General features: G+C 41.3%; 1 protein-coding gene across 5 annotated transcripts in view; it reads right to left on the bottom strand.

Annotated features, from left to right (window-relative positions):
* The window catches only part of myom2a (myomesin 2a), a 43372-nt gene that overhangs the window by 6354 nt on the left and 15361 nt on the right, over positions 1-21657 (bottom strand). The window contains exons 11-31 of one of the 5 annotated variants that reach the window (XM_062447889.1): positions 20041-20182; positions 13446-13645; positions 13247-13300; positions 10425-10552; positions 10087-10270; positions 9956-9973; positions 8468-8642; positions 8156-8277; positions 8032-8049; positions 7543-7730; positions 7324-7450; positions 7054-7232; positions 6789-6903; positions 6494-6653; positions 6291-6397; positions 6168-6212; positions 5940-6076; positions 1381-1525; positions 1012-1071; positions 864-931; positions 605-718 (exon numbers count right to left, since the gene is read on the bottom strand). In XM_062447889.1, coding sequence (XP_062303873.1) covers positions 605-718; positions 864-931; positions 1012-1071; positions 1381-1525; positions 5940-6076; positions 6168-6212; positions 6291-6397; positions 6494-6653; positions 6789-6903; positions 7054-7232; positions 7324-7450; positions 7543-7730; positions 8032-8049; positions 8156-8277; positions 8468-8642; positions 9956-9973; positions 10087-10270; positions 10425-10552; positions 13247-13300; positions 13446-13645; positions 20041-20182 — 2486 coding nt within the window. The remainder of the gene's footprint in view (positions 1-604; positions 719-863; positions 932-1011; positions 1072-1380; positions 1526-5939; positions 6077-6167; positions 6213-6290; positions 6398-6493; positions 6654-6788; positions 6904-7053; positions 7233-7323; positions 7451-7542; positions 7731-8031; positions 8050-8155; positions 8278-8467; positions 8643-9955; positions 9974-10086; positions 10271-10424; positions 10553-13246; positions 13301-13445; positions 13646-20040; positions 20183-21657) is intronic. The other 4 variants (XM_062447891.1, XM_062447890.1, XM_062447893.1 and 1 more) reach the window with 4 other exon arrangements.

Genomic DNA, 21657 nt, shown 5'->3' with positions numbered 1-21657 from the left:
TTGCACGTTGTCCCTGTATCCTAAAGCATGTGGTTTGTTTGTCTGCCTAGATCTTGCCATCTTGGCAAAGCCAGTTAACCAGCCAATACAGTTGTCATCTTTAAAATATGCTTGTCATGTACCTGGACATGTTAAAAGACACACATGTGCATTCAATTTGGCATCATATGCCTTTGTCCACTGCACTTCCTCCAATGATCTCTTGATCAAGGAATATTTTCAAAGATTCAGTGCATTGCTTCAAAAGGGTTTTGTGTAGCATTAACACCAATTACGTAAATGTATGTGAATTATATGTATTTTATATTATTAATACGTAGCCATTTTCTACCACTTCAATTACCAATAAAGTTTTTACCTTTGACCACCAAATTCATATCAGTTCAGTTGAGTCCAAGTGGACATTTGTGCCAAATTTAAAGAAATACCTGAGATATTGTATTCACGAGAATGGGACGGACGGACGGACAGAAGGACGTACAACCCAAAAATGTTATGTTTCCGGCCACGGCTGTTCCCGGGGGAGGCATAACAACAAGTGGCCACTTGTCACAACTGTATGTTTTGTGCAAACACTGGTGTCAAGGTTCATTGTAGTTGTTACCATGGGGATAGGAAGAGCACATGATCCAGACATCACATTGGGCGCAACATCCAGAACAATCTCTTCGTCATCCTTGAACCAGTGGAAAGCTGTCTCTTTCTTTACATTGGCAACCTGAGATAGACACACACAAGAGTAAACTCGCTAAAAGAGTCATTACCAAAGCAGACTTGTAATTCACCTATCAGAAAACTTGAAAAGGCTCAAAGATTTATAATGATGAGTTCAGCAATCGTACAATCTTAAGCTTGTTGTTTACCTTGCAGACAAGCATTACAGTACAGTCCTCCTCAACATAGAAAGAAAGGTATTCTCCGAAATGTGGACCTAGACGTGAAGAGAGATAAGTTAGATATCTATTAGTCAATGAAAGTGAATAGGAATTCTGTTGTTGTAGGACCGAATACCTTGTTTCCTGATGTGCTCTTTCCTCTGGAACTCAGCCTCCTTTAAAGCTGATTTGAACACTAAAAGAGCAAGAAATAACCCAAATAATTGGGATATCTTGGACCACCATTAAACATTTTATTAATTTAGCAGATCTAGCATTGTAATATTAGGACATATAGAAACTACTGAAAGAAGATCAAGCATCAGAACTGCATAGTTCTACAGTATTTCAGTGGTTGGAGTCCAGGAAGACAAAGTCATCACATCTCAGTTTTCAGGCATGGTGAACAAAAAATGTACTGTCCAACTATGCAGTTCTTTGTGCATTTTTTTGTTGTTGCAGTAAAGCTAATAAGGGGATGATAAAATATGATTTAATATGGTACCATCTCCCACTAGCACCAAGGAAGTCTGATTCTTGGCCTTTCCGTCATGGATCTGGACAGTGTAGGTGCCCTCATTGGCCTTGGTGAAGTGATCCACGGTCATTTGGATCACCCCGGAGGCCACATCATGGCTGATCTTCTGGCTCTGAAGAAAACAGAACAAACCAAAGCGTCTCATAGCTCTGTGTTGACTGTTTGAATTGGAAGCAAGTACAAGGAATCACATTTTGCTTGGATTAAAAACAACAGTTTGCTGCCCTGAGGTAACGAAGTCTACCACAATCCATAATCTGTACTGATGCATTTAAGTCCCATCTCAAGACCACTCTTATTTCTTTGGGCTATGACTCTACATGAATTTGCATAAATGCAGCAGCATTACAATCAGTTGTCTTGTCATCGTCCACATGGTCAAAGATGGCGCCGATGGCGCCGATGATGGCTGCCTCAGTCGGTTGGTGTGCTCTGTTTGGTTTTGTCTGTTAATTCAGCGTTCTGCCAAGATTTTCGGAGTTCTCTAACAAGAGACAAACTCCTAAACATCAGGGAAACAACTCCTGAGGATTAATTTCCCACTTTTCTGCTCCCAGCGGCGGAATTAGTGGGCATTCTAGTCAAAGCCGCACTAGAAGGGGAAAGCGAGCGGGAGCGCTAGTTTGGCTACGCAAGCGTGGGATCCGAACAGTGATTCCAAGTTTTCAGTGTTGTGCATGAACGAGTTCAAAAGAACGCGTTCATTGAACACGTTCATTTTTGAACGTGTTTGGACGATGATTGATGAACTGAACACAACTTAATGACAAATAATGAATTTGAACGGTTAACACGTTCATATTATTTGAGGTCTAGCTAAAACTTTACGGAATGTTTTCCTTCTCCTGAGGAGAGACGCTGTCTAAATGAAATGCTAAACTTTTCGCTATGTAGCCTAACCTAAACCAACTAACTCAACTTCGCACTACGTTACCCATGATTTTTCGCACACACGTAACCAAACAAGCAACGTATTCCAAGACAACAGCTCTCGGGTCTCATAAAAATGGCAAGTGAAAGCAGAGACGCATACTCAGCGACTACATCTGATGCACCTTATTATTTTTGAGGGATTTTTACACACAGTAAATACACACCTTAAAACTATGAAATGAACTGAACGTGTTCAGAATTTAAATAGTGAACTATGAACGTGAACTATTCATATTTACTTGTATGAACTGAACTTTGAACGAGTTCATGAGAGGTATGAACGTGCACAACACTGCAAGTTTTTTCCTCTCCAACGTATGTTCACTGTGCAACAAAATGGATGAACTTCAGCTACTGATGGCGAAAAACAGAGACTTTATCTAATTTTCGGTTTTGTGGTTCACAGAGATATGGCTGTATGATTTGATCCCGGACACCGCGTTACAACTGCCAGGCTTTCAACTCGTGAGAGCTGATCGGGACACAGCACTCTCCAGCAAAACTAAAGGAGGTGGTATTTATTTTTACATTAACAGTGGCTGGTGTGTAGATGTGACCAGTGCTTGAAGTGGAAAAAAAAGGTGCCGGTACTCTCTTGCATTGGCAAATCATTATGACATTTGAGAATGCATTATGAGCTATTGAGGATCTGCGGGCGTGCTTGGACTGTACTGACTGGGATATGTTCCCGAATGCTTCCAACAGTCTGGATGAACTCTCAGAGACTGTGACGTTGTACATCAGCTTCTGTGAGGACTGCTGTATTCCAACACGCACCAGGGTGAATGCAAACAACAACAAGCCCTGTTTCTCTGCAAAGCTCAGAAAGTTGAGGCTGGAGAAGGAGGAAGCTTTTAGGAGTGGGGATAGAGACAGATTCAAGGATTCGAAGTACAGGTTTAGCAAAGCGGTGAGAGAGGCTAAACGACTGTACTCAGAGAGACTAAAACAACGGTTCTCTGCTAACGACTCTGCTTCTGTCTGGAGAGGGCTCAGGCAGATTACCAACTACAAGCCCAGAGCCCCCCTGTCACCACTAAGGACTCCCGCCTGGCCAACAACCTGAACGAGTTCTACTGCAGATTTGAAAGACAATTGGACTGTCCTGAACTACCCCTTCCCACCCAAGTGGACTCCCCCCCACACAGTGATGACTCTCTCCATTCAGGAGAGATAAGTCAACAGATTGATCAAGAGGCAGAACCCCCGCAAAGTAGCTGGGCTGGACTCTGTCTCTCCTGCCAGCCCCAAGCAATGCGCTGACCAGCTGTCTCCGATGTTCACCAACATCTTCAACACGTCCCTGGAGACATGCCATGTGCCAGCCTGTCTCAAGTCCTCCACCATCATCCCTGTGCCCAAAAAGCCAAGGCCAACAGGACTAAATGACTACAGACCCATCGCCCTGACCTCTGTGGTAATTAAGTCTTTTGAGTGCCTGGTGCTGGCTCACCTCAAATCCATCACAGACCCCCTTCCTGGACCCCCTGCAGTTTGCCTACAGAGCCAACAGGTCTGTGGACGATGCAGTTAACATGGCCCTCCACTTCACGCTACAGCACCTGGACTCCCCAGAATCCTACGCCAGGATCCTGTTTGTGGACTTCAGCTCTGCCTTCAACACCATCATCCCTGCCCTGCTTCAGGACAAGCTCTCCCAGCTGAACGTGCCCGACTCCACCTGCAGGTGGATCACAGACTTCCTAACAGGAAGCAGTGCGTTAAGCTGGGAACAGAAGTCTCTGACTCCCGGTCCATCAGCACCGGATCTCCTCAGGGCTGCGTCCTTTCCCCTCTGCTATTCTCCCTGTACACCAACAGCTGCACCTCCAGTCATCCGTCCGTCAAACTCCTGAAGTTTGCGGACGACACCACCGTCATTGGGCTCATCTCTGGTGGGGATGAGTCTGACTATAGGTGGGAAGCTGACAACCTGGTGACCTGGTGCAGCCAGTACAACTTAGAGCTCAATGCTCTTAAGACAGTGGAGATGGTTGTGGACTTTAGAAAGAACACAGCCCCACTCACTCCCATCACCCTGTGCGACTCCCCAGTCAACACTGTGGAGTCCTTCCGCCTCCTGGGTACTATCCTCTCCCAGGACCTCAAGTGGGAACTGAACATCAGCTCCCTCATCAAGAAAGCATAACAGAGGATGTACTTCCTGCGGCAGCTTAATAAATTCAACCTGCCAAGGACAGTGATGGTGCACTTCTACACAGCCACCATTGAGTCCATCCTCACCTCCTCCCTCACCATCTGCTACTGCCAAGGACAAGAGCAGACTGCAACGTATCATTCGTACTGCTGAGAAGGTGATCGGCTGCAATCTGCCTTCCCTCGAGAACCTGCACACCTCGAGGACCCTGAGGCGTGCAAGGAAGATTGTGGCCGACTCCTCCCACCCTGGACACACTCAGCCACTCCCCTCCGGCAGAAGGCTGCGGTCCATCAGGTCCAATACCACATGCCACAAAAACAGTTTCGTCCCATCTGCTGTTGGCCTCTTCAACAAGGCCAAGAGCTCGCACTGACTTAATTCACAATCTGCACATTGACACCTTGCCACATTGTAATTGCACTATATTACACTATTTGTATCTTTTGTACTATTTGTATGTCTTGTACTATTTGTATTTTTATATTGTAAATTATTTGGCTACTTAATAATTTATTTTATATTTTTTATTAGTAGGATATATAGGATATGTTTAATGTATGCACCTTCCTGCCTAACTAAATTCCTTGTCTGTGCAAACTTTCATGGCGAATAAAACCCTTTATGATTCTGATGTGTACTTGGCTTCATGTTTATAGTGTGTCAGTGTCATTATGTGATATGAAGTGATTATTATGTGATTATTGATATGAAGCTTAGCGCAAGTTCAGTCAGGCAAGACCGATCCCTGCACTCGGGCATACTCGATAATGTTTCACTACTTACCCCCCCACTAAGAACGCTCTACTTTTCCTTCTTTCCTATGTCGGGCTTTCATCTGGGTTTCAGTTCGATTAGCGCTCCCGCCTACCAATTAACGCTGTCAAATGATCACACGGCCCCGTGCCTTTAAATACGATTCTCTCCCTGTGTAGTTTGCCCATCCTATCAAGTGCGCGACCCTCCACCTGCCCGTCGCCAACCGGTGCCTTGTCTCTGTTCTCCGGCTCCTTGGCTGGGTTGTCGGCTGCCGCCACCAGTGTCTGGACTCTGTAGGGGATTCTTCTTCGGATGTTGGGCAGGCGCCCTTTGATCTTTAATTCTTCATGGGGTCTAAGCTCCAAACACTTGTACTACATTTATCATTCTGTAATAAACATCACTTTACTCATCCCAGGTCTCTCCTGATTGAATTTCTTTTACAAATGTATATGATTGAAAAGCAATTTTGTTTACATTGTTATGTTTAAATGTGTTCTATAAATACATATGAGTGATGGATAATTAAAGTGAGTGAGTGATCACTAACCCTAAATAACAGGTGAGTACTACAATAGTTTTTACTCTAATCAAAAAAATTCTGCAGCATATCAGGACTGTGTTTCAAAAAGAAATCATTTTTAGAAGAGCCCCTTCATGTAAAATTGCAATGTACCTCACTGCTAGTAACCTCCTTGTCGTTAACGATGAACCTGTAGGAAACAGCTGGGGACAACTTCAGAGCTTGCAGCCAGAAACGCACATGACCTTTCTCCAGAATCTCATAGTTAAGACCATGTTTTAGTGGAACAACTACAGCAAGAACAAAGAAAATACAATTAATTTCATGAGACATCACTGAAAAATGTTACTGCAACATTCATGAATTCATCACAATACTTACTTGGATGTCTGATAGCATAGCTGAGTTCTAGCATGCTGTTCAGAGCTACAGGGGAAAGAACACAAGGAACATGAGTACTCGACTGCCTTGCATTTGAAATGTAATTGAATGAAACCTACTCACCATCCTCCGACAATGTGTGGCTGGCTGAAACCCCATCAGTATCAGTCACAACAACAGAATAGCTGCCCAAATCTTCTTTATTAGGGCTCGTGAAAGTAAGCTTGGAGCTGAAAAATGTGTACAACTGAGTAACCTGAGTAAAGTTTAGTATGTTATTAGTAAAGTACAGTATGAGCATTGTCTCACAGACATAAAGGGCTTACCGTCTGCCATCAGTTGCAATAGACACCTCTGTAGAGTCACCAATTGCTTTGTAGTTCTTGGACCACACAAACTTGGAGGTCTCGCTAATCTCGCAAGCATCAAAAGACAGAAAGATGTCTCCAGTATCTTCATCCACTGAACAACAGATCTCCTTGGTACCTTAAATATGAAACGTGTGTGCAATGGAGAAGTAAAGGACTTAAAATGACTTTTGCTCTTCGTGTCAAATTGATGTCTGAAGATGTAACACTGGTTTTGCAGTCAACTACCAATTACAATCACAGCAGTCATTACCTGGCAAGGCCTTGGCACACACTGGCTCAGATGGCTGAGAGGATTTTCCTATCCCCTCCGCATTGACCGCACGTACCTTGAACACATACAATTCACCTTCCTCCAGACCAGTTACCTGGGAAGTTAAACTCAAGTTAAACTTAACTCAATACATAAATACATATTTCCTTAATATCAAAACACATGTGCAATAACTTATAGATGGTCCTAAAGTTCCAAGCCTTGGCTTACATATTGTAACCCCTGTGAATTTACAGAAGTTTACCTGCAGATAACGATGGCTAACAGCCTCTTCATTCAGGGTGACAAAGTCTGAGGAGCCTTTCTTGGCCCTATCAACAAAGTAGCCAGTAACAGCACTGGCCCCAGTGTAGACTGAGGCTTTCCACAGGATGACCAGAGAGTCACCCCTGACCTCACTGAAGCTGAGGTCATAGGGTGGGCCTAGAGGTCAAAGGTGAAATGTGAGTTGCGTTTTTTTATGTTATCCTGAAGTTAAGCTGATAGTATGGCTTACATGAAGAAGACGATCTACCTGGTTCTGTCATGGTCCAAGCTTCACATTTGAGGGGAGAACTGGGAGCAGAGGGGACTCCTACACCAGCCAGATTTCCTGCTTGGATCTTAAACTCGTAGAAGGTTCCTGCAGTCAGATTCTCAACCTGAGAAAAATAAATAAATCCCAATGAGCAGATTGAGTAGTTTGGTGGAAACAAGAGTATACAGACTGTTATGTTCTTCTCTGAGTACTTACTGTATAGATCCTCTCCTTGGTGGCGGTTGCATTGACCTCCTTCCATGCCAGGGTGTCAGCATTACGCTTGTCAAGGTAGTAAGCATTGATCTTGGAGCCCCCAGTGTGCTTAGGGCTTTTCCAGGCCAGGGTCATGGAGGACCCATCACAGTTCAACATAGTTATGCCAAATGGTGGTCCAGGGGTAGCTGTGTATAAAAACGTGAAGTGAATAAAGTACATTCATAGAAGCAAACTAAATGTTTTTTACCCACAACAAGTAGTTGTATTCTAAATATATAGATTTTTGTATGTAAGAAAGGTTACTGTAATCAGATTTCTAAAAAGGAGTGTCAAATTGAAGAGAAGCATTGTGGTAAATGGTCAATTTTGGTAAGTAACTGAACTAAGAGTGACATTCAGTGAATAAGTATAGTTGTGAACCTCATTTAATACACAGGGTGTGTTTAGAAACATTAATAGTAACTAGCAACATAACTGAATACATACCATACTCCACTCCACCCACTAGATAAAACAATAAAGTATTTCATATATGGTACTAAAAGGAAAATAAGCATTTTAAATTGATTTATAAATGTGACTGGGCTATGAGCAAGTGTTCATTCCTTACTAAGGGCAGGCTCCACAGTAATAGGTGTAGACTCCTGTGACTCATCACTGAGACCATAGACATTGACAGCCTGGACACGAAACACATAGGTCTCTCCAGGGATCAGTCCATGGACTACAAACCTAAAAAACAGCATTGACAGGATTCCCATGTGTGTATTGGCATTGCACCTTATTATTATTATTATATATAGATTATTTTGGTATCTCGATTATACCAAAACCATAAATAGTTTACAATGCTGCGTCAATGCTAAACTACAACTTGTTTTAAGTGTGACTGCAATGGAACATGGCAGTTTTAAGTGACTACCTGGTATGCTTGTAAGGCTTATGGTTGCAAGGGGCCCATTGCTTTGATCCAACAATACAGGCATCAATGTAGTAGCCCATGAGTTTATTGGGGTGTTTTGGAGGATCCCACTGGACAAACACTGAGGACTTGGTGTTCCTGGTTGCCACAACCTGACCAGGGGCAGATGGAACGCCTAAACAAACAGAGATTAAAGGATGGAACTGACAATATACAGTAGGCCTATATTACATGGAAGTATAAAAATAAAACATACTTTATTCCATATTTTACATGAACTTATTTTTGAATCTTTAAATTAATCCTTCATACTTTTGACCAACCTATTGTTATCATTATCTACATTATGAAAACAACTAATTGCTGAAATGTTTCAGCAATTAGTTGGAGGACAATAATTCAATACACCCACCAAAATTGTTGCTTACCTTCAATGAGTGAAATTAAACACATTTTAGATCATATATTTAGCAATTTCTTTCAAACTACATTTGATAGTGTTAATGTCAGTTATGCATTAACAAGACCTGGTGACTGCACACAGTGTGGGTAAATCTAATCTGGGATTGTGAATTTAAGTATACAGTCATGGCCATAAGTTTTGGCAATGACAAATGTTGTGTTTTGCAAAGTTTGCTGGTTCAGTGTTTGAGGAAAATGTTTTCACATGTTTCTATAGGATACTGGAATACAATAAGGCACATTTAATATTTTTTAACGCTTTTTTGGGGCGAAAGTTTTCAATATAAGCAAATAGTCCCCTCTTTTACAGCAGTCAATCTGCTCTTAAAATCCAATCCAAATGATAGAGTGATTTCACCTGGCCAGAACTAGTTCACACTTTCCCCTGTGCTGATGATATGACTTACTGAAATTATGTTAGCAGTCATTTTATGCCAAGGCCCAGCAAGCTTTGCAAACACAAAATATATCTCCCTCACTTTTGGCCACGACTGTATAGAGTATAGAAGTTTACGTAGCATCATCATTCATATCATCCTTTACAGTTACTATTACTAAAATATGAAACGAACATTTAATTTTTGACACCACAAGAAAGTATAGAAGTTAAAAGATGTATATTGTGTTGTTGTCTGACAAACATAACAAAAGTTGTTTTGATGTGATCAAGTATGCATTGTCAAATCAATCAGCCCCCATGGACTAATACTAATAAGTAGTAATATACAATGCCATTTCTGCCTTAAAATATCATCAGAATAAAAATGCATGTGCTGTGGGTACTGCAGCTTTAGTCATACTGTATGACATATTCTTCTTCATCTGTTCTATCGATCACATAAAAATCACTTTTTTAGTACATAATCACAATGACGAGTCATGATGTTGACAAACTGAGATATATAAAAAAAAAAAGTATTTGGACGTCCATAGACAGGTGACCATAAACACAAAATATTCTTTCTGAGAAAGAAGTGCTCAGTTAAATTAGAATGTGTTATACATTCAGATATCTATTTTACATACCACTAGGTCGCTCACAACCTGAAAGATATGATCATTTACAAACTATTACTTCAAAGAATTTAAATTCCTGTTTGTGTGTCTGTGTGCATGTGTGTGTCTATGTGTGAGTGTGTACTAAACCCCACTCTTACCATGCTTATCCACCTTTTGGATTGGATCGGTAAGCTCAGAGGCCTCACTGGAGCCATACAGGTTGACTGAATAGACACGGAACTGGTACTTTTTTCCATCTTCCAAATCGAAAACAGGGTAGCGAGGGGACTGCAGTTTGACTGCTGTGTTGATTCTCTGCCAACTCTCAATGCCTGCTATGGACTATGAAAGAGCCGTGAAGGGCAAATGAAAGGTACAGCCTACAAAAAGACTTTGACAATGTGAAAAAACATATTACTGTGGTTGAAATACTCTGTCATTTAACATATGTATTATTTAGTCTATTGTAGATTTTGATGGGATGACTCACACACACCTTTTCAATTAGGTACCACAGCGGTGCCCGTCCACGAGGACTGGGAGGTTTCCAGCTCAGCACGATATAGGATTTAAATATCTCAGAGGCATGCACATCTGTGGGCTCCCCTGGTATAGTTACATAACCTAGATTGGGAGTGAATGGCAGTAAAGTACACTAACACTTATATTAAAACAATATTTCTCACTGTGCATAATTGTGATAATATACATTTAGTAGACACTCTTATCCAGAGCGAGTTACAGTAAGTACAGGGACATTCTCCCTGAGGCAAGTAGGGTGAAGTGCCTTGCCCAAGAACACAACGTCATTTGGCACGGCCAGGAATCGATCCGGCAACCTTCTGATTAATAGCCCGATTCCCTAACCGCTCAGCCATCTGACTCCCCAATATGAATATTTTTTTGTGAAATTGCTATGATTGAAGTGTTAGACTAAGAGTTATTTTTAGAGGCAGAGATGGTTAAGATCATACTTAGCAAGAGTGCCAGAAAAAATATGTTAAAATGTTTGGGTAGGAAAAACAAAGATGCAATCTGCATATGGGTTGTTGGTTGGATGGATGAATGTATCCTATGACTATTGCCAGAATTGTTTGTTACCATGTTACCTACAAAGTCCAATCCAAAAGACAGAGCAAGATGTGAGGGTTTAGTTTTTAATGTGATAGTCAAGAGTTTACTAGGATATCCCCTTTAATGTATTCAACTTTTGTTGTTTTACCAAATGTTACAAGGCTATTGCTAGAAGCTGATCAGTATTAGAATTGATTATACTAGTGCACAGTATCCATGATGCAGTTGGTGCTTAAGATATCAGTGAAACACACAAATACAGATTATTTATTAGATAGTGCACAGTGCCCATGATGATGTCGGTGACACACACAGATGTCTGGAATTATAGATAGTTAGTGCAGTGCCTGTGATGCAGCTGGTGATGACAGTTCTTCTCAGTGGCTTTGATACCTATATTTCTCAGATCACAATTGAAATTCTCTGTCATCTCTGATGTACTTGTTAAACCTCATCTATTCTAGTCACTTATGCACATCAAAAAAGCAATTTCTCATTATTTTAAACTAATTTCCAATGCTCTAGTACATTCATGCAAATGATAAGGTAGCCTTCATTCGTCTGCTGCTTTCTACATTAGCAATTGCTTATGTTATGCTGCTGGTGATTATAATGTTGTAGCACATTAGCAATGTGCAGGCAGTTTTAACATCAGTAAACACATTCATTTATGTAACCAAATTCACTGATCTATACTGAAAGTATCCACTTTATATTGTTGTTCTGTTAGCTAGCCAGCATTTCATCCATAAAGAAAACCCTTTGAAAGCATTTGATTCATATGCCAGCAGTCAGCACTGCTAACCTGGCCATATCGGTTAGAAAAGCGAATTTGCTTCTAAATAACAGTAGGCTATATATTGTGAATTGCCAATTGAAATGTTGTCCAGCAAGTGATGATGCCTAGGGTTGCAAAATTCCGGGAATATTCTAAGTTGGAAACTTTCCATGGGAATTAACGGGAATATACGGGAATTAACAGGAATTAACTGGAAATTTGGGGGTAATTTAACTGTATTTACCTTGTCATAAGCAGACATGGATGCAAACATTTATAATACAACTTTTGTGTGGACATACATACATCCTACTGTCACTGCTGTAAAACGTTAGTCTACTGTATACAAATAAACTTGGTATTAAAATGAACATGGCTTCAGTTTACCAAGTAATCAATATGCTAGGTAATGACAAACAGTTTTTGGAAAGTTCACTTTCTACATGAACTAGTTCAGTTCATAGTTCACAAATTTTAAAATGAACTAGTTCAGTTCATAGTTCATAATTCAAAATTTTCCCCGATTTCCGGGTGATTGTACAGCATTTGCGGGCGTCAGGGAGCCGCTATTGAAATCTGGGAGACTCCCGGACCTTTCCGGGAGACTTGGGATGTCTGCCTGTTATATGCTTTTGCAAAAAACTTTGGCACATTTAAAAAAAAAGATTTATTCCCAAAATTCCCGAGCCAAAATTCCCGTGGAAACTTTACGGAAACTTTCCGCCCCTTTGTAACCCTAATGATGCCTAAAACAATGATAATCTAATCCCTGTTGTCTTTCTAGGACGTTGTGACTTTGTGTAGTCCAGAGCCATTAGTCTACACAGCAACAATTGCAGACAATAACCTTCCAGCTACAAGTACTGAAATAAACCATCCACTATAAATGTAGTATTTTTCTTTGTTAGCTAGCCAGTATTTCATCATTAAAATAGTCTTGGATTATCTGTATTGCCCTGACATAAATAATGTTGTTCATGTCTTACGCCTGTTTTTGACTTGTTATATCGATATAATTTCGGCTCGCGAGAGCTAGTTTAGTGCAGCTCAGTCAACTCAAGATGGCTGAGTCCAGAGCGAAGATAGTAAGCCAAATTAATCATTCTTTTTTTATATTAATATTTATTAAAAAAATAATTTCATTATTTTATGTCTAAATGCTTATCCAAACAACGTCAAATGCGGCACTGCACTCCATTCTATTATAATAAGGACATCTGCAAAATGAACTTTGCAGAGAGCCCAGTTCTTGAGATGATTGTGGGAAACTAAACATATTCTTATTTGTACACACACACACACAGATTGCTGGCATTATTAGAAAGATTAGAAGAAATGCTATTATGTTATTGTTGTTGTTTATGAAACATTTATTAGGCTATTATGGAGATCCAGTTTTCCAGAGTTTTGAGAGGATTAAATCGTTTTTTGAGAGGATTTATTAGAGAATATATTATTCTTCCTACCTTCCAGGTCATCAGCCTTGATAACAACCTCATGTTTTCCATCCAGCTTAATCACTATTGCAAAAAAAAGAAGAGTCAGCCACCTACATTTCGATCCACTGTTTCCCATACTGAGTATAAATGTAATATGCATATAAAAGAAAATACTTTACGTCAAAGAATGGATGGTGGTTAGAGAAAAAAGCATGATGTGCAGTACCTTGCAGTCTCTCACTCTCAGCAGGGTCAAGGGCGGTCACTTTGTCTGACTTGCGAGAGGGCCTGCTGATCCCTGCGCTGTTCACAGCCCTGACTCGGAAGTGGTAGACGTGGCCAACACTCAGGCCGTGCACAGGGTATTTACAAATCTTCACTGGGGCATCATTACACTGGACCCAGGAGTCACTGCCAGCTTCACATCTGGACATAAGGGCATAATTAGCCATACAGACAAGAAAGTATGTGTAACTGAATGAGTGAATAGGTTAAACTTACTCCTCAGAATAAATACCGTACACCTGTGCCATCGAAAAGGTAGCTTGTTGGTGGCTTAGATGCTTAAAGCTGTGTTTATAGAGGAGTTTTCGAGTTTGTAAGTCAGAGGACCCGAGTTTGCATCCCAGTGTGGGAGGAACGAGAGGAAGCAATACTGTTACTACTGTTACATTGGTATCATATTGATGTATACAATGTGTATCAGATCAGTGCACTGAATGTTTAGGAGGACTGGAGTGGTTTGAATTTAATCTTTTTATACCTTCAAATGGGCAGTTAGTTTCAATAGTTAAGAATTTCAATAGTTAACTAGAGAGGGTACAATTTCTGGTGAAATTGTAGGGTGTGCTTGCTTGCGTCGGTTGCAGAGGGGTCCGTTTAATGACATTTTTACAACTGATATTTCTGTATATTTTGGATAAAAATGCATACTTATTATTTATGAAGATCACATAGATTCAAAAACATATTTTTTTTGCTGCTCATTTACAACTCAAAATACTAAGAGTGACGTGTAGAATGAAATAGTTGTCTTCTCATTTCCCCTGCAAGAGGGAATGGTGATCGGCTATATCAGCCTCATAGTTGAATCAAAACGAATATTTGGCAGACCGGTGTAAAAATGGACCTAATCTCTATGTCTTCAACGTCCTTTTAAGTTTTTCCCTTCTCGTGATATTTTCATTCATTAATAAATAACGCCCTTTGAAGCTTATTCTAACAACGACGTTACCGGTGTTATGTCCCTACTGGTTTACAAACTAACTGGTATCATCTATCAGTCTGCCTCTATCACCAGATTCGTCACAAATTCACAAACATATTACTGGCGATTTTCAAGTCGGATCTCATATTTGCTGCGGCACATATGAAAGTATAGGCTACGTGCGCACTACATTACCATGCACGACAAAATAAATGGAGCCAAAATAAAACATTTGCAGGCTCCCATGAAGTGGGATTCGATCACACTAGAGAAAAACACATCAGACACCAAAGGCCATTGCTTCACAGAAAGTAATAAAATCAGTTACGTTCTTATTAACCACCTTGGCCTTCAGGTAACATCTTGATTTGGCTTCTTCTGAAACAACTGGTTACCATAGACACTACCCGAATGTAGGCTACTAATCACGTATTTGGGGTTGTTTCGAGGCAATAGCCATATTTACCACGACATCAAAGCTCCTTCTGACACCACATACTAAAAATGCATACTAAGAACGTTGCTGCGTTCCTAGTATATCTTTGAAACACAACATGTGTCTATTCGTTTCCTATGCGATTTCGTGTATGGCTGAGTGTTTCTTCGCTATATCTTTTGAAATCAATTCATTTCATAATGTAATATTCCGATCAAATGCAGTGAGCACTACATTACTAGCCTGGCTCTGCCCTCCTACGTACTTCAGCTCAATTTTGATTTTGCTTCTGTACTAGGTCTGGCCATGAGGTACGTAAGTCAGATGTCTCCGGTTAATTTTCTACCGGCCAATCAGCGAACAGAAGGATTGGCTGAGAATGATGACATTGATGTTGTGCGCTAGTTTGTGTTGTAGTTCCGTAATGGCGGCGGAGAAAGATGCGAGCGAAGCCATTCGGTCCGTTGTAGCAACGCTGCCGAATATCCATAAGCTAAAAACCGGAGCAAGAACAAGTTTTGCTGAGTTTTGTTGGTGGCCATGATGTTGTGGCCCTCCTCCCCACGGGGTTCGGGAACAGTTTGATTTTCCAGCTACGGCAGCTATCTCTGTTACAGTAGTGGTGAAGGAATTGGCTAAGGCGAACCCTAGCGATTGGTTATGGCAGATCAGAGTGGCAGATCCAATAGTTTTAAACTTCAACAGAGTACCCGCCTACAAGGAAGTCAACGCTTGTCAATGGAGCGAGGCCAGACTCTCTGTACAAATGAAATGTACGAGAGTCTGGTTAGGACCAGGCTACTACATTACAGCCATTCACGCCATAATAAATGGAAACTAAGAAAATAAGAGATTCTCAAGCTCGAATGAAGTGGGATTCGATCCCACGAGCAAAACCACATTCATCACTGCAGTCAGTTGCATTACACTGCGAGCTACTGAAGCACATGGAAATTTTTGGTATTCTGTCACGGATTTATTAACTACGTTGGCCTTTTGACTTTGACCGAAACTTTTGACACCGACGTTATCGATGTAGTCCAAATATTGACGGATCCTTAAGGGGGCAAAAATAAATAATAATAATATATATCTGATTCTTGAAATAAGGGACACAACATGTCCCTCATCAAAATGTTGCAATTTGACTTAAAAAAACTATACATTATTTCATTTAAAAAGGCTTTATAAGTTGGATATGAAAGATTTGTGTCTGTTTAGACCCTTAGTTTTGTATATATTTATATTATTTCATAGTCATTCTATAAAATACCGGCACTGTACTATGAAAGCCCATGCAAATGAACTCGTCCTCCGTAGAGGTCACAGTATTAAACTTAAACAAAAAAAGTGTTTTAAAATGCCCAAAATGCCCAAATATGAATATGAGGTTAATTGGATGGCTTAATAAAATATCACTAAATACTTAAAGTGAACATTGCATTATTTTATACATTAACAACAGTCTTTCAAAATCTGTCATCAATACATGTCTACTCGGTCAGATATTTTTCTAATTTGAAATAAACCAGGCATATATTGGTCAGCTTTAACCCTGAGGACCCCCTTAGAATTCTTTCTGTTGATGGATGCAGCAGTCCAACACATGGTCTCGTAAGTTGTACTTTTTTTTTTAATATTCAGCAAACAAATTGAAATCCCTGTGGTCACAGCTTTTATGTGTCAACACTGTCTTCAAAGTACGGATGATTTCAATCAATACTTTTGAAATAAAAGTTGGTATTTTGGTTAGGTTTAGTGGCTGCTGGCAACTGAGGAAAATCTAAATGGCTACCATTTACGAGACATGATTAAGTTGAAAAACATGTTGTTTTGTCAACTCCGTCAGACGTCAACTCTGTCAGATATTTTGTCTAACGGTGTTGACATGTAAGCTACCTGTCATCAGGTACTCTTTGTTTGAAGTTTCATACCCTTTCCCTTGATACTCTCTCCCTTTGCCAAGTCAAAACTAGGTAAATATCTTTAATCAGTTTGATTCTTGATTAGTTTGTCAACACCGTCAATTGTGTGTCAACACTAGATGGAGGTTTTTCATTTTTATAAAAAAATTATTGTTTATTTGGTTCAATTGAGTGTGTTCATACATTAAAACACCAACTTATCTACATGCATCAGTGTCTTGTGTGCACAAAACCACTGATTGTATATATTAAAAATGAAATATACCGTGGCTTACGGATGTTATCCGTGAAGAACGGTCCACCCTTCGGGCAGCTGAGAGGAGATGGCGCAAGTCCAAAGGCGGTCCGGACCTTGATAAGTATCACTCCCTCCTCAAATCCTTCTCTTCTCACATAACTGGTGCTAAAATCCTCTACTTTCTGAACAAAATTAACTCTGCTTCAAACCCCCACAAACTTTTTTCTACCTTCTCCACGCTTCTTAACCCACCTCCCCCACCCCCTCCCTCCACCCTGACAGCAGACGACTTCTCCTCCTTCTTTGAGAAAAAAGTCGCCGACATTAGCAGTCGGTTCCCTAAGCCCACCTGTCCTACCCTCTCACCCTCCATGACTGACCCAACTAAATGTCTAAACTCTTTTTCTCCCCTGTCTGAGGCAGAGATCTCTGACCTCATTCTCTCTCATCGCCCCACCTCCTGTCCCCTTGATCCTATACCCTCCCCTCTCTTTCAAACCATCTCCCCCTCCATCATAACTTTTCTTCTCCATGTCCTAAACTCCTCTCTTACCTCTGGCACCTTCCCCTCTGCCTTCAAACAGGCTAGAGTTACCCCTCTACTCAAAAAACCCTCCCTTAACCCTGCCGTTCTCCAGAACTACAGACCGGTATCACTGTTACCCTTCCTTTCAAAAACTATTGAACGTGCTGTATCTAACCAACTGTCTAACTTTCTCTCTCAGAACAACCTGCTTGACCCCAACCAATCGGGCTTCAAGACTGGCCACTCCACAGAGACTGCCCTCCTTTCAGTCACCACTGCCCTCCAGTCTGCCAGAGCGGCTTCCAGGTCATCTGTCATCATTCTGCTGGACCTTTCTGCAGCGTTTGATACGGTTAACCACCAGATCCTGCTCGCCAGACTTTCTGAGATGGGTATCACTGGCACTGCACTCCAGTGGATCTCATCCTACCTGTCGGGAAGATCCTACCAGGTTTCCTGGGGAGGCAAACTGTCAGGCCCTCGCCAGCTCTCCACTGGTGTCCCACAGGGCTCCGTCCTTGGACCCCTCCTCTTCTCTCTGTACACCACCTCACTTGGACCAATCATCACCTCCCATGGCTTCTCCTACCACTGCTACGCTGACGACACGCAGCTGTACCTGTCGTTCCCCCCGACAGATCCGGGGATCTCAGCTAGGATTGAGGCCTGCCTCACAGACATCTCCGCCTGGATGACCGAGCACCACCTCCAGCTGAACCTCGCCAAAACAGAACTTCTCATCATCCCGGCTAAACCCTCCATCTTCCACGATCTCTCAATCACCCTGGGATCTGCGACGGTGACCCCTTCATCCTCTGCCAGGAACCTTGGGGTTACCATGGACGACGAGCTCTCCCTCACGGCCCACATTGCTGCGGTCTCCCGGTCGTGTAGATTCACCCTCTACAACATCCGGAAGATCAGGAGATACCTGTCTGAGCACTCCACCCAGCTGCTAGTCCAAGCACTTGTCCTCTCCAAGTTGGACTATTGCAACTCGCTGCTCGCTGGTCTCCCAGCATGTGCAACCCGCCCTCTTCAGAGGATTCAGAACGCAGCGGCCCGCCTGGTCTACAATCTACCCAGACGCTCCCATGATACCCCGCTCCTCATCTCTCTCCACTGGCTACCTATCATGGCCCGTATCAGATTCAAGACCCTGGTATTGACCTTCCGAGCAGTGAACGGGACTGCACCCGTCTACATCAAGTCTCTCCTGCAGCCCTACACCCCCACCCGTCACCTACGGTCTTCTTCAGACAACCGCCTGGTGGTCCCACCGCTCAAGACCGCCCGGTCCCAACACAAGCTCTTCTCCTGTCTGGCCCCCCAGTGGTGGAATCAACTCCCCACTTCCATCAGAGACACTGACTGTCTCTCCACCTTCAAGAAAAGGCTCAAGACGCACTTGTTCCGGGAGTACAACGGTACTTAGGAATGGTTCGCTTGACCCGATGTTAGTTTCCTCAAGGATCACAATGACTCTTGCTTAGAGACTTGTTGCTCTTGTGGTTAGTGGTAACTGACTTAAATTTTTGTACTCGCTGTGATATATTGTTTTATTATTGTTGCTTGCTTTTTTTTTTCCACAGGTACACTTGCACTTATAGCAGCTCATGTTGTTTAATTGTAACTTGTTTAACTACATGCTCTTATGATTCTTCCCTTTGGCACTTATTTTGGTTGTTCACAATGTGTGCTTCATGTTTTGGCTACTCGCAATGTTTTGTGGCTATCTCGTTGTTATGATCAGTGACCTATGCACTTTGTAAAGCTCTCTCTTGGAAGTCGCTTTGGATAAAAGCGTCTGCTAAATGAATAAATGTAAATGTAAAGAAATTAGTAAACTATATGAAGGTCATTTAAAAGGGCTAATTCCAACAATATGTTAAATATTATTAAAAGTGTATACAATGCAATTTATCACTTAACCTTGCTAAGGCACACCATTTCTACACACTTAAAGACTTAACAGTGTTGTTGAATTGATAAAAAATATATATATATTTTCATGTGTCAGACGGAGTTGACAAATGTCAAGTTACTAAGTGAGTAAATGTCCATTTTTATAAAAAGTGGTTAAATAAAAAAACTGTTTTCTTTTCATTGTATGATAGATGAGACCCGTGTTTATGAGGATGTCCAATTCAAATAAATGTAGTATAGATTTTTTGTTTGTCACTTTTCAAAAGTACTTTTGTCCCTTATCTCAAGAATCAGTGATATATGTGAAAGAACAATGGTTGTGCTCGCCGAAGGCGTGAGCACACCCAATAACAACATCAACTGCAGTGTCAAGTTACACATGCTTTGATGTATGCGCACAAAACTGAGAACCAAACAGTGCTTGAAACACTTATGATATAGACACTACAGGCTTTTCCCACAGTTTCATTGAGTATGACTTAATTGCCATCCTGTCTGTAGACAGTCCAGTTAAATAATAATTTCTAGAGTGACTGACAATTAGCTAATTCGGAGACACCAACTTGTCTACGAAGTATCCGGTGATGGCCGGCTCACTGGTGGTGTTGGGGGGTTTCCAAGCAACCAGGACATAATCCATGCTGATGTCAAATGCTTTCACACTCATTGGTGCACCAGGCACACCAGCTACAGAGGGAGCAGCATCTAGAGAGAAATGAAACAAGCTAATCAGGTAATAGTGAAATGGGTGGAAATCAGATGGAAATAATGGAAATAAGGTGATTAGAAAAACTAGAAGCAAAGACAGATTTTTTATATGGATAGCTTGGAACAAAAGGAATTTAAGACATGAATAGACAGTAATGCATGAAAACCGGAATGAACAGCAGGGGCGGAGCCAAAACATTATGGGCTTGGCCCAAACCTAGGACCTAGTCTGGGTTTGATGTGAGCTCAGATATGGACTAACACAGGTAATGCGAGTGCGCGTAGCACGCAAGGGAAATTATTTAGCATTAATTTGAGTGAATTGTTTTATGTAATATAAACATTACGTTGGATTCATATTGTTATTTTTGCTGAAAATGACAACCCAAACTTTTACCTAAAAGATTCCCTGCGGAATTTCATGTCAGAGCATGATGTTTTGAGGGTGTGCAACTCTTTTTTATTGTCAAGAAGGATTTAAAAAATGAATACTATATACACCCCAATTCCAGAAAAGTTGGGTCGTGTAAAATATAATAAAAAAATACAATGATTTATAAATCTCATAAACCCATTATGTTATTCACAATAGAACATATAAAACATGTCAAATGTTTAAACTGATGAAATTTTTTATTTTAAGGAAAGAATAAAGTCCTTTTGAATTTGATGGCAGCAACATGTCTCAAAAAAGTTGGGACAAGGCCATGTTCACCACTGTGTAGCATCCCCTATTCTTTTAACAACAGTGTGGAACTGAGGAGACCAGTTGCTGGAGTTATGGGAGAGGAATGTTGTCCCTTTTGTGTCTGATACAGGATTCTTGCTGCTCAACGGTCCTGGGTCTTCTTTGTCATATTTTTTAGTTTCATGCTCCACCAAATGTTTTAAACTGGTGAAAGGTCTGGACTGCAGGCAGGCCAGTTTAGCACCCGGAATCTTCTACAACAAAGGCATGCAGTTGTAACAGATGCAGGGTGTGGTTTAATATTATCTCCTGAAATATGCAGCCCTGAAAAAGATGTGGCCTGGATGCTAGCAAATGTTGCACTAAAACCTGTATATACCTTTCAGCATTGATGGTGCCCTTCCAGAGGTGCACGTTGACCATTCTATAGGCACTAATGCACCCCCATACCATCAGAAATGCAGGCTTTTGAACTGAGCGCTGATAACAAGCCGGTTGGTCCCTGTCTTCTTTAGTCCGGAGGACGCAGCGTCCAAGGTTTCCAAAAATTATTTATATTTGTCTGACCACAGAACAGTTTTCCCACTTTGCCTCAGTCCATTTTAAATGAGCTTTAGCCCAGAGAAGATGGCAGTGTTTCTGGATTATGTTCACATGAGGGTTCTTCTTTGCATGATAGAGCTTTAACCTGCATTTGTGGATGGCCAGCAAACTATGTTCACAAACAATAAGTTCTGGAGGTGTTTCTGAGCCCATGCAATGATTTCCATTACAGAATCATGCC

This window comes from Osmerus eperlanus, chromosome 22 (genome assembly GCF_963692335.1).
Source record: "Osmerus eperlanus chromosome 22, fOsmEpe2.1, whole genome shotgun sequence".
NCBI classification, from domain to species: Eukaryota; Metazoa; Chordata; class Actinopteri; order Osmeriformes; family Osmeridae; genus Osmerus; species Osmerus eperlanus.
This window is presented reverse-complemented; position numbering and strand designations above follow the sequence as displayed.